Below are 10,501 nucleotides of genomic sequence, written 5' to 3' on the forward strand. Positions count from 1 at the left end.
GGGGGGGGGGGGGGACCATGAAAGGTTCTCGGTCTAGGCAAGGGCCAAGAGCTGGGCGACCTCCTGCTGAGAAACGAGATAGTCGAAAAGGAAATGGGAAAGGGTAGGCAAACAGCGCTTTGGAAAACGGAGAGGAAGATGCCCCCCGTTCCTCCGCTCTACGGGGGCAAACCGGCCTCCTTGCCCTTTCGGGGTCGCGAAGCGCTTCGGACCTGGGCTGGGGGTGACACTCACCGGTCCCACGGCCTCAGCCGCCGAGTGCGCGGCCCCCGCCAGGCCCGACTGGAAAGGCAGACGGGCGGGCTGGGTGAGACGGCGGGAAGAGGCCGGGGAGGGGAGGGAAGAGGAGGGGGCGGGAGCGAGCCGGGGAGGAGAGGAAGCCGGGACCGCCGGAGCGCACCGCCCGGCTGCCGCTCTGGCCCAGTGGCCGGGAGCCAGGCGGCTCCTCCCCCGGGGTGGGGCGCGCACTGGGCGCGGGGCGCACGTGGGCCGCTCTGGACACCGGGGTCGGAGTTAGGTTCTCCAGCTGGGACAAAGTATTTGGAGAACCTGGGGTAAGATGGGGTTGAGACGCCGGCCTCCCGTATTCCGGCGGCAGAGGCGCGGGGGACAGGGGCCTCACAGGGCCTGGGGTCCTTCAGTAGAGGACGCCGTGGTCGAACACTGAGCCGGGTCCTCTGACCCCACCACTCTGAGAGACAAGTCGTGGGGTTCGAGGGGCGGCGGTGAAGCGCGTGACGCGTCTGCTCCGGTTCCTCGGACGGACCTGGGCGCAGCAAGCCCACCACAGGCAAGAACAGACGTGGGGAACCCTCGCGGCTGGGAAACGGGCTCGGGTCCTGGGTGGGGCGCGCGCGGGCGCGCGGAATCAGCCGGCCCGGAAGCGCAGGCCGCCCCACGTCGGCCGGAAGCGCGGCTCGGTAGGCGGAAGCGCGTCGCTCCTTCATGGCTCTGCGGCTGCGGTGGGAGCGGTGCAGCCGAACCTGCGTAGACGGCCGGCTGCCAGGGCGCCGGGACACCGAAGGCACGTGAGGTGTAAGGGCCGGCGCGGCCGTGATGCGTGTCAGTCAGGAAAAGGACTCCTTTATTCCTAAAAGCCAGTCGATTCAGATCGGTTTGTTATCGTGAGGAATTGCTGCTGGCTCAGACAGGCCGTCAGGCATGCATGCATTCATTTGTTTTACATGGTTCTGATTTGGCCAACAAACGTGTTCTTTCTGTATGTCACTTTATAGACATTGAAATATGAGAGAGGTGTTTTACATACCTTAGAAACCACGAACACTAGCGTGTGCTATACGCCCAAGCCTCCCCCCTCCCCTTCCCCAGGATTAGCGTCGGTTCTATCCGTTTACACCTTAACATGAAAGCCTGGCTGTCAATGAGGTAGGGAGCAGCCTAGGGCTCAGGGTGTCGCCGAAGGACTAGTATTTTATACTGGAGGCAGCGAGTTCAGAGAGGCTCTTCACACAAACCAAGGTCTCCCAACTCCAAGGTGTACTTACCTTCTCTCTCCCTGTCCCTCTCTGATTCGACTTTAAGTCATTAGTTAAATGTATTCATTTTGCCTTAGAAAATTTTAATAGCATATCCTATGCTTTATAATAGGAATTCCTATCCGACTGTGATTCCATTTTCAGGGTTCTTATCCCAAATTAACTTTGTGAGTCTCCCTTATAGACAATAGCTACAGCTTTTTAACCAATAATTGCATACTATTAATTAGCATGACATTTTTACCCTTTTTTAAGATTTTATTTATTTACCTGAGAGCACAGAGGGAGAGGGGGAGGCAGGGCTTGATCCCAGGACACTGGGATCATGACCTGAGCCCAAGGCACCCCCCCTTTTTTTTTTAAGATTTATTTATTTGAGACAGTGAGAGCACTAGCGGGAGAGAGGGAGAATTTCAAGCAGACTCTGTGCTGAGCGCAGAGCTGGTGGTGGGGCACAATCTCTCAGGATCCGAACTGAAACCAAGAGTGGGATGCTTAACCAAGTATGCCACCCAGGTGCCCCAACATTCTTATCCTGATGTATGTTAGGCTTCTTCCCACAATCCTTGGGAGGGAAAATCACAAATTTTAGTTCCTGCCCTGATTTGAAATCATTAGACCTAAAGTTCTGCTCTGAAATCTAGGAATAATATTGGGGCCCCTGAGTGGAGCAGTTGGTTGAGTGCCAGACTCTTGGTTTCAGCTCAGGTCATAATCTCAAGGTCTTGAAATCAAGTCTCCCATGGGGCTCTGAGCTCAGTGAGGAGTATGCTAAAGTTTCTCCCTCCCTCCGCCCCTCCCTGCTCTCTAATAAATAAATCTTTAAAAAGAGTAAAATTAAGTCGAGTACATATATATGCCTATTCCACAAGAACATTGTTTTCCCAATGCATCCCTTTGCTCTTGTTTTCACAGGAAGAAGAAAAAATGTCTCAAAAGCAGATGAAGGAAGCTTTTGTCAGCAACCACAATGGAACCAGCGTGCTGGAAGTCACCCAGGGCCTGTGCTTACCTGCATTCTGTATTCTGTGCAGAGGGCTCCTGATCATTCTCTCACAGCTCTTGTGGTCTTCACATACCTGGAGAACTAGATTCTTCATTGACTTTGTTTTCCTAATAGTTCCCCTGGTGGCCACTTTGACCATTTTGTCTTCATTTGTCCTCCTTGAGCACCTTGCTGTAATTATCCTTGGGGCAGGGCTATTTTATCAAATATACTGCAGGAGAACTTGCTGTGCCAGAATGCCTGTCCAGAAAATACTTGACAAATTCTTGAAAATCAGTCTAGAATCGGAATACGTTCCAGCCATCTCTTGTTTCCGTGTAATTAACAGTGCATTTACTGCTGTTGCCATTTTGGCTGTGGACTTCCCACTATTTCCCAGAAGATTTGCCAAAACTGAGCTCTATGGGACAGGAGCAATGGATTTTGGAGTAGGAGGTTTTATTTTTGGGACTGCAATGGTTTGTCCAGAGGTTAGGAGAAAATACACGGAAGGGTCCAGATTTTATTATTTTACAAAGTCACTGTACTCTGTTTGGCCATTAGTCTTCCTAGGAGTAGGACGATTAGTCATTATAAAATCCATAGGCTATCAGGAACATTTAACTGAGTATGGAGTTCACTGGAACTTTTTCTTTACTTTAATAGTTGTGAAAGTGTTAACATCGCTGCTTTTGATTATTCTTCCTCTAAATAAATCCTGGACTGTGGCCATCATTATTATTGTGTTGTACCAGCTAGCCCTTGACTTTACCCCACTGAAAAGGTTAATTTTGTATGGCACTGATGGTAGTGGTACAAGGATTGGCTTATTAAATGCCAACCGAGAAGGAATAATCTCTACCTTGGGGTATGTGGCAATTCATATGGCTGGTGTGCAAACAGGGTCATATATGCTTAAAAAAAGATCACATGTCAAAGACTGGATAAAAGGAACATACTATATTCTGCTGACAGCTATTAGCCTCTTCATATCTCTCTACATAGTTCAGGTAAATGTAGAAGTGGTATCTCGGAGAATGGCCAATTTAGCCTTTTGTATTTGGATAGTTGCTTCTAGCCTGATCGTTCTTAGTAGTTTATTACTGGGTGATATAATTTTGAGTTTTGCCAAATTTCTAATTAAAGGGGCCGTAGTACCATGTTCTTGGAAACCAGTCCAGTTGTCTGCCACAAATAAAAAGCATTCAGAATCTCTAGTCTCTGAAGCTGAAAGAAAGGAACCCAGTCTTTGTTTAATCACAGCTATGAACAGAAACCAGTTAACTTTTTTCTTGCTGTCAAATATAACTACTGGTCTGATCAACCTGTTGGTAGATACATTACATAGCAGTACCTTGTGGGCCTTAATTGTGCTCAATCTCTATATGTTTACCAACTGTTTAATTATATACGTGTTACACTTGCGAGATAAGACTATAAAATTTTGGTAATCAGTATAGGTACAAAGTACCTGTGTTAACAAAAATATTTTAATGAGGAAGAATATTAAATGTGAAGAAAATGGGCTTTTGGCAACCCAGTGTTAACTATATTATAGAGTTGAGTTTCAATCCTCTAAAATAGTAGTGATGCTTACTGTTTTAATGTATCCCAACACCATATAATTTTAAAGAAACTGCAGTCGTGACACTGAGACTAGATGGTGGGAAGGAGGATATTTACTTTCCATCTTCTATCACAAACCATTCTGTATTTTTTTATTTTATGACTTTTATAATAAAATTTATATTAAAACATCTCAGCATGATCGTGAAATTGTCAACACTTATTTTTTTTAAAGATTTTATTTATTTGACAGCATAAGCACGGGGGATGGCAAGCAGAAGGAGAGGGAGAAGCAGGCCCCTCGCTGAGCAGGGAGCCCCATGTAGGGCTCAATCCCAGAACCCCAGGATCAAGACAGGAGCCAAGGCACCCTTGTCAACACTTCCTTACTGCTCAATTTTAACCTTTTCTTGTATTTATTTTTTTTTCCTAAAGATTTTATTTGTTTATCTGACAGAGACAGGCAGCGAGAGAGGGAACACAAGCACGGGGAGTGGGAGAGGGGGAAGCAGGGTTCCCATTGAGCAGGGAGCCTGATGCGGGGCTCGATCCCAGAACACTGGGATCACGACCTGAGCTGAAGGCAGACGCTTAACTACTGAGCCACCCAGGCACTCCTCAATTTTAACCTTTTAAAAAAAGCCTAAAAATAAGAAAGCAGGCGTTGACAAATTCTTATATACTATAAAGTCAGAAAACAAATGTGCCAAAGAATGGACTGAATTGTACAATGTAGTTTACACGAGTAGTAATTATGAGACAATAATTGGGACTACTAATTTTTTTTAGCCAACTCTGCTAGGGATGATAACTTTCCTGGTATCTTGGAGCTTGTAAACCTGTGGGTAAACAAGACATTGAACAACCATTATAAACTCTGTTAAGTCATTAAGTATAGGTTACCAAGAGTGTCAAATTAAGAGCTGATCTAGCATTATCAATGTTTTCCCCACAGATGGTATTTTTAAGATTTTAAAGTAATCTCTACTGGCAACATGGGGGCTTGAACTCACAACCTAAGATCAAGAGTCATGCTCTGCAGACTGAGCCAGCCACGTGCCCCCAGATTTTTTTTTTTTTAAGGTAGGCTCCACACCCAGCACAGGGCACAACGTGGGGCTCAAACTCACTGACTTTGAGATCAAGACCTGAGCTGAGATCAAGTCTGAGGCTCAACCGACGTAGCCACCCAGGTACACACACCCCTGGATGGTATTTTTTTGAGCTAGAGCTGATGGATGGGATGAGTTAAAATGTGGTAAAGGAAGGGGTAAACAGCATTCTAGGTAGAATGAATCCTTCAGCAAAGCTCCTGGGTTAGGAGGGAAAATTGCACATCTTGGAACTCAAGGTTGGAGCTCAGAAAAAGGGAGAGCGTGGGTTATAAGCTAGAGAGGCAGGCAGGGACCATATCAGGCATACCTCATTTAATCTACCATGTAAAAGGGAAAGAAAAACCAGTGAGAAAGTCAAGTACTAGGCTAATTTAATGCAATGAAGGCTATATTGTTTAATATCCTACTGGGAATTTGAGTCATTTAAAAGTTCTAAGCAGACCTTTGAACCAGCTGTTCAAAATCTAAGATTTAAAAAACACAAAATCTTTAGTTTCCAATTATAATGTTCTTTGTATATTGTTTAAAGTGGACAAAAAAAGGGGGTGCCTGGGTGGCTCAGTTGGTTAAGGGTCCAACTCTTTTTTTTTTTTTTTTTTTGAAGATTTTATTTATTTGACAGACAGCCAGCGAGAGAGGGAACACAAGAAGGGGGAGTAGGAGAGGAAGAAGCAGTCTCCCAGCAGAGGAGCCCGATGTGGGGCTTGATCCCAGAACTCTGGGATCACGCCCTGAGCTGAAGGTAGACGTTTAATGACTGAGCCACCCAGGCGCCCCTAAGGGTTCAACTCTTGATTTCAGCTCAGATCTTGGTATCAGGGTTGTCAGTTTGTGCTGGTGTTGGGCTCCACGCTGGGTATGGTGCCTACTTAAAAAATAAAAAATAAATTAAAATAAATTAAAAAGTGGGCAAAAAAAAGAATCAACTAAAATCTGCCTTTCTGTTGTGTTCTATTTTCAAGGAAAAATCTGATCTTTGCAGAAGCAGTCAAGGGTCAGAACGCTCAAGTTAATTTTATACTTGGTAAGGAATCTGGGTTATTTGTGTGGTGTAGGTAGAGCCTCCTCTAACATTAAATTTTGGATTTGCTGTTTTAATCAGTTGCCTCTAAATTGGTTAAAAACTTATTTTATTCCCGAACTTGTTAAATATAGTCATGTTATTACACTAATTAGTTTACTTCAATTTGTTACATAGAGGATGGCTAATTTAGTATTTATGTGGCATTTGTGCCAACTATAATCAATGATATTTGGAGTTTATCTATTATTGAAAGGAATTTTCTCCCTAAAGAAATCAGTATGTTGAGCAGTTATGCAGCTATAAAAACAAAAATAAGATTCTATTTTCAATTAAAAAGATTTTTGAAATTTAACCATTAAGATTACAGCATACAAATTAAGCATGACTAGGAAAGGTGATTGGTTCTCTTGCAATGTCACAGTGCTAATACCCCACGACTTACCTGTTCAAAGCATTCAGAGGAAGGACGAGGAGGCTAAACATACTGTTCCCTCATTTAAAAAAAAGTAATTTAAGGGGCGCCTGGGTAGCGCAGTCGTTAAGCGTCTGCCTTCGGCTCAGGGCGTAATCCCGGCATTATGGGATCGAGCCCCACATCAGGCTCCTCCACTAGGAGCCTGCTTCTTCCTCTCCCACTCCCCCTGCTTGTGTTCCCTCTCTCTACTTTAAAAAAAAAAAAAAAGTAATTTAAATTATTTGATGACTGAATGAACATGTTGTCTAACTGGTCTGCTGCTTGTCGGTAACTGCTCCATCTTTTCGAGATTTACATTCTCTCAAGTTTATGTCTCTCAATTATGGATACTGAATCATAACTTAAAAGAACAAAGTGTACTGTTTTTTTCTACCTCCAATTATGAAAGTCATGTAAAAGAAAGCTAATGAAATAGCATTCATAAAAAAAGAAGAATTAGTTAAAAAAAAAAAACCACCATTCTGACTAGGCTCTGGTTTACAGAAAAGATCATTCAGCCCAGATTTATTGAGCTCCAATGTACTAGGTATAGGTGCCAGAGAAACAACTTAGAAAATAAGACAAAGTCCCTGCCTTCAAGGGGCTTGTATTTTAACTTGCGGACATTATTTTCCCTTGAAAGAAATTTTTTTTCAGTGGGGAAACTATGTCTCCATTTTTAACAGACACAACAAAACTTCCCACTGTCAGCTCATGAAAAAGAAAACCAAATTCACAGATTCTCAGATTTGGACAACCATGGTAATTTAAATAACATTCTGCAATTGACTGTACTACCACATAAAACAACGTGGTTATTATAGTGAAACCAACAAAAGGTATTCTAATTGGCTAATTCCCTTTTCAACTACCAATTTTTTTAAAAAGATTTTACTTATTTGAGAGAGAGAGAGGGAGTACAAGCAGGCAGAGCGGCAGGCAGAGGGAGAGGTAGAAGCAGGCTCCCCGCAGCAGGGAGCTTGCGGAGCTCGATGGGGGGCTGGATCCCGGGACCCTGGGATCATAACTGGAGCCGAAGGCAGACGTTCAACCAACTGAGCCACCCAAGCGCCCCTCAACTATCAATTTTTTAAAAAAGATTTTAAGCAATCTCTACACCCAAAGTGGGGCTCGAACTCACAATCTTGAGATCAAGAGTCACATGCTCCACTGACTAAGCCAGCCAGGTACCCCTCAACTATCAATTTTTGAGGACAGAGAAGGGAGGGGGATAGAGAAGGGAAGAATATAATCTGGTCTATGACTTTATCCTATTGATGACCTCCAGGAAGTGACTCATTCATATCACTTTAATTTTACACAATTTAAACTGGAGTTATCTACCAACACGTATCAATAACTTGTGTTTAGAAGATGACGTTTTATTTTTATTGAGCATTGGTGTTCAATATGATGTATAAATCATACAAAATCTTATTTTGCTCCCTAGGAGTTTATGTACAGTCTATGAATATAGGAAATAACATAAGGAATAAATCAGTACTCTTCATTTCTTTTAAACCTAGGTTGCTTGGAAAATAGTCCTATCTCATTTATGCTTGAGTTTTGTGGCTGGCTCTTGCACGCTGGGAATCTAATAAGAAAAAGAAAGGTATTTCGTCGATAATTTATTATCTCTCCATCACTCCAACTGTTACTATGTACCAGCAAAATGTCCTCTCCTGTTGATTGGGTTCTCCTGGCCTTTCAAATCCTTCAACCTTGCCTTTCACAATGCCTATATTGAAATGTAAAAATCGGCAACAGCTGGCTTTTTTATGTAGTAATAACTTATTTTGTCAATTAGAGTTAACCTCTCTAAAGGCAGATACTTAGTCATGAAATATTTGCTTCAGCAGTATTTGTTTTAGCAGAAGCTAGACCAATAGTGAAAATGAGTGCCTACTCTAAAACTAAGAAAATACGCAGTTAAAACTTCTAAAAGCTGTTTTCCAGTGAAATAATTTTCCAAGCATTTCTCCTCGAATATTTTTTATCATATTTGGAGCACTCAGGCTATTGCCTTACCTCCTCAAGAACTTACATAGAAAATTATCCACCTTTTTAAACTTACAGTGAATATTCGTTGAATACCTATGATACGAAGTCCAAAGATACGAAGCAGCGTACTCAGTGGATTTAAAAGACAAATCCAGGGGCACCTGGGTGGCACAGCGGTTAAACGTCTGCCTTCGGCTCAGGGCGTGATCCCGGCGTTGTGGGATCGAGCCCCACATCAGGCTCCTCTGCTATGAGCCTGCTTCTTCCTCTCCCACTCTCCCTGCTTGTGTTCCCTCTCTCGCTGGCTGTCTCTATCTCTGTCGAATGAATAAATAAATAAAATCTTAAAAAAAATAAAATAAAAGACAAATCCAGAAGTGCCTGCTTGGCTCAGCTGGTAAAGCATATACAGCTCTTGATCTCAGGGTTGTGAGTTTGAGCCCCACACAGGGTGTAGAGATTACCTACAGATAAAAGACAAATTCGGATCAGGGAGAGTAACCTCAGATGGAAAGAGACCGTTGTGGTATCATTATGTTTAAATCTGGGCTTTAATGCTTTTTCTAACTTAAGATTTAAATCCCCCAGGGTGAAAACTCTATTCTTTGCTAGTACCCAGTGCGTACTCAATAATCAAGGTTATTTAAATTAGCACCTATATATTGAGCTTGTCATTTTCAATGTCCTTTACCAACCACAACCCAGAAGACATTTAGAAGGTATAAGGTAGGTACGTTAATTAATATAGTCTTTATAAGAGCACCTTTAGGTATTAAAAGCCACAGTACTCTTTTTTTCCTTAGAGGAATATTTTTACATAAAACACAAGATTCTCTCAAAAATCCAAAGTCTGGCTATGTAGTCTAACTTGCCAGAAGCTGCAATGCTCGTCCTATATGCCTATTGGATCTAAGATAACGATCACGTTGTTCGGCTCTCCAAACATGACCAAAAGACACAAATAATACTTACTGGATGATCACACCTTTGGGACTGAACAATGGTTCTTCCAGTTTATTATGTCAGCTAACCTAACAGTGACAACACAATGTCATAAGTCAACATGGCTAAAGATGCGCTGCGGGGTTTTTTGTTGTTGCGAGTCTCTAAGATTTCAGGTGTTGCGAGTCTAAGATTTAGGTGATGACGAAAATATTTTTTAAAGACCAATATCATTGCTCTAGCCCATTCTACCAGGAAATACCGATCTGTCATCAGGATTAGTTAATTCTAAGAGCAGCAAATGGACTTATCCTTAAAATCATCAAGACTTTCATAGGCCAAGTACTTCCCAACAACTGTTTTGAGTTTACAACAGGCCTCCAAAGCCTTCAAGGTAAGAAATGGGTACATGGCAGCACGCAGAGCGTAGATGAACTGCCTTTACATCGGCTCTGCTTCTCAGGAGAGGGTCAGAGGGAAGGGCCTTTGGCCCGTCCCAGTACTTTGCCCAGGGGAATCCGTGTCCCAAGTCCCTAAGTTAATATTAACCCGGCCCAAGAAGTTTCTCTGGCTAGGGGGTTTACGAGCCTCCTCTTCCCATAGTCTTCCATATGCCTCTAGTGTAGCAACTACAACGCAAAACCGTCAGCACTTCAATAGTTTCCCTCGGCGGGATCTTGACGCAATCGCAGTCAAGGAAGCAGTGATGCGGCAGGCTCCTGGTGAATCAGGGTGTTCAGGGAAAGCGGCGTCCAGTACCTGGAAACCAAGCCCGGAGTTTCTCGCTCGCCCTCCAGACGCTCGTCTCCCCTTCCCTCACTCCTGCTTTCCGCTCCCACTGACTTGGGAAGCCTCAGCTCCTCCCCACTTACCGAAGTCCTCCCAGGGCCTCGACCCTCGGGTGGGCCCTGAGTCAGC

At 43.8% G+C, this 10,501-nt stretch overlaps 2 protein-coding genes and 1 long non-coding RNA gene across 6 annotated transcripts in view; 1 reads left to right on the forward strand and 2 right to left on the reverse strand.

Annotated features, from left to right (window-relative positions):
- The window catches only part of MYO19 (myosin XIX), a 34,462-nt gene extending 34,115 nt beyond the window's left edge, over nt 1-347 (reverse strand). The window contains exon 1 of the mRNA XM_040640936.1: nt 235-347. The gene's annotated coding sequence lies outside the window, so the exon portion shown is untranslated. The remainder of the gene's footprint in view (nt 1-234) is intronic.
- The window catches only part of PIGW (phosphatidylinositol glycan anchor biosynthesis class W), a 4,948-nt gene extending 705 nt beyond the window's left edge, over nt 1-4,243 (forward strand). The window contains exons 1-2 of one of the 4 annotated variants that reach the window (XM_040640941.1): nt 459-554; nt 2,412-4,243. In XM_040640941.1, the coding sequence (XP_040496875.1) occupies nt 2,424-3,932 (1,509 nt within the window). In that variant the 5' untranslated portion in view covers nt 459-554; nt 2,412-2,423 and the 3' untranslated portion in view covers nt 3,933-4,243. The other 3 variants (XM_040640940.1, XM_008695446.2, XM_008695445.2) reach the window with 3 other exon arrangements.
- Nucleotides 4,244-4,711: 468 nt separating this feature from the next.
- Nucleotides 4,712-10,501, reverse strand: LOC103667316. Its single transcript, XR_569734.2, has 3 exons — nt 10,456-10,501; nt 9,614-10,342; nt 4,712-4,886 (listed from the first exon to the last, which is right to left on the reverse strand). It is a non-coding gene; the product is annotated as an uncharacterized LOC103667316 (long non-coding RNA).

The sequence above is a fragment of the Ursus maritimus genome, unplaced genomic scaffold (genome assembly GCF_017311325.1).
Source record: "Ursus maritimus isolate PB19 unplaced genomic scaffold, ASM1731132v1 scaffold_24, whole genome shotgun sequence".
NCBI classification, from domain to species: Eukaryota; Metazoa; Chordata; class Mammalia; order Carnivora; family Ursidae; genus Ursus; species Ursus maritimus.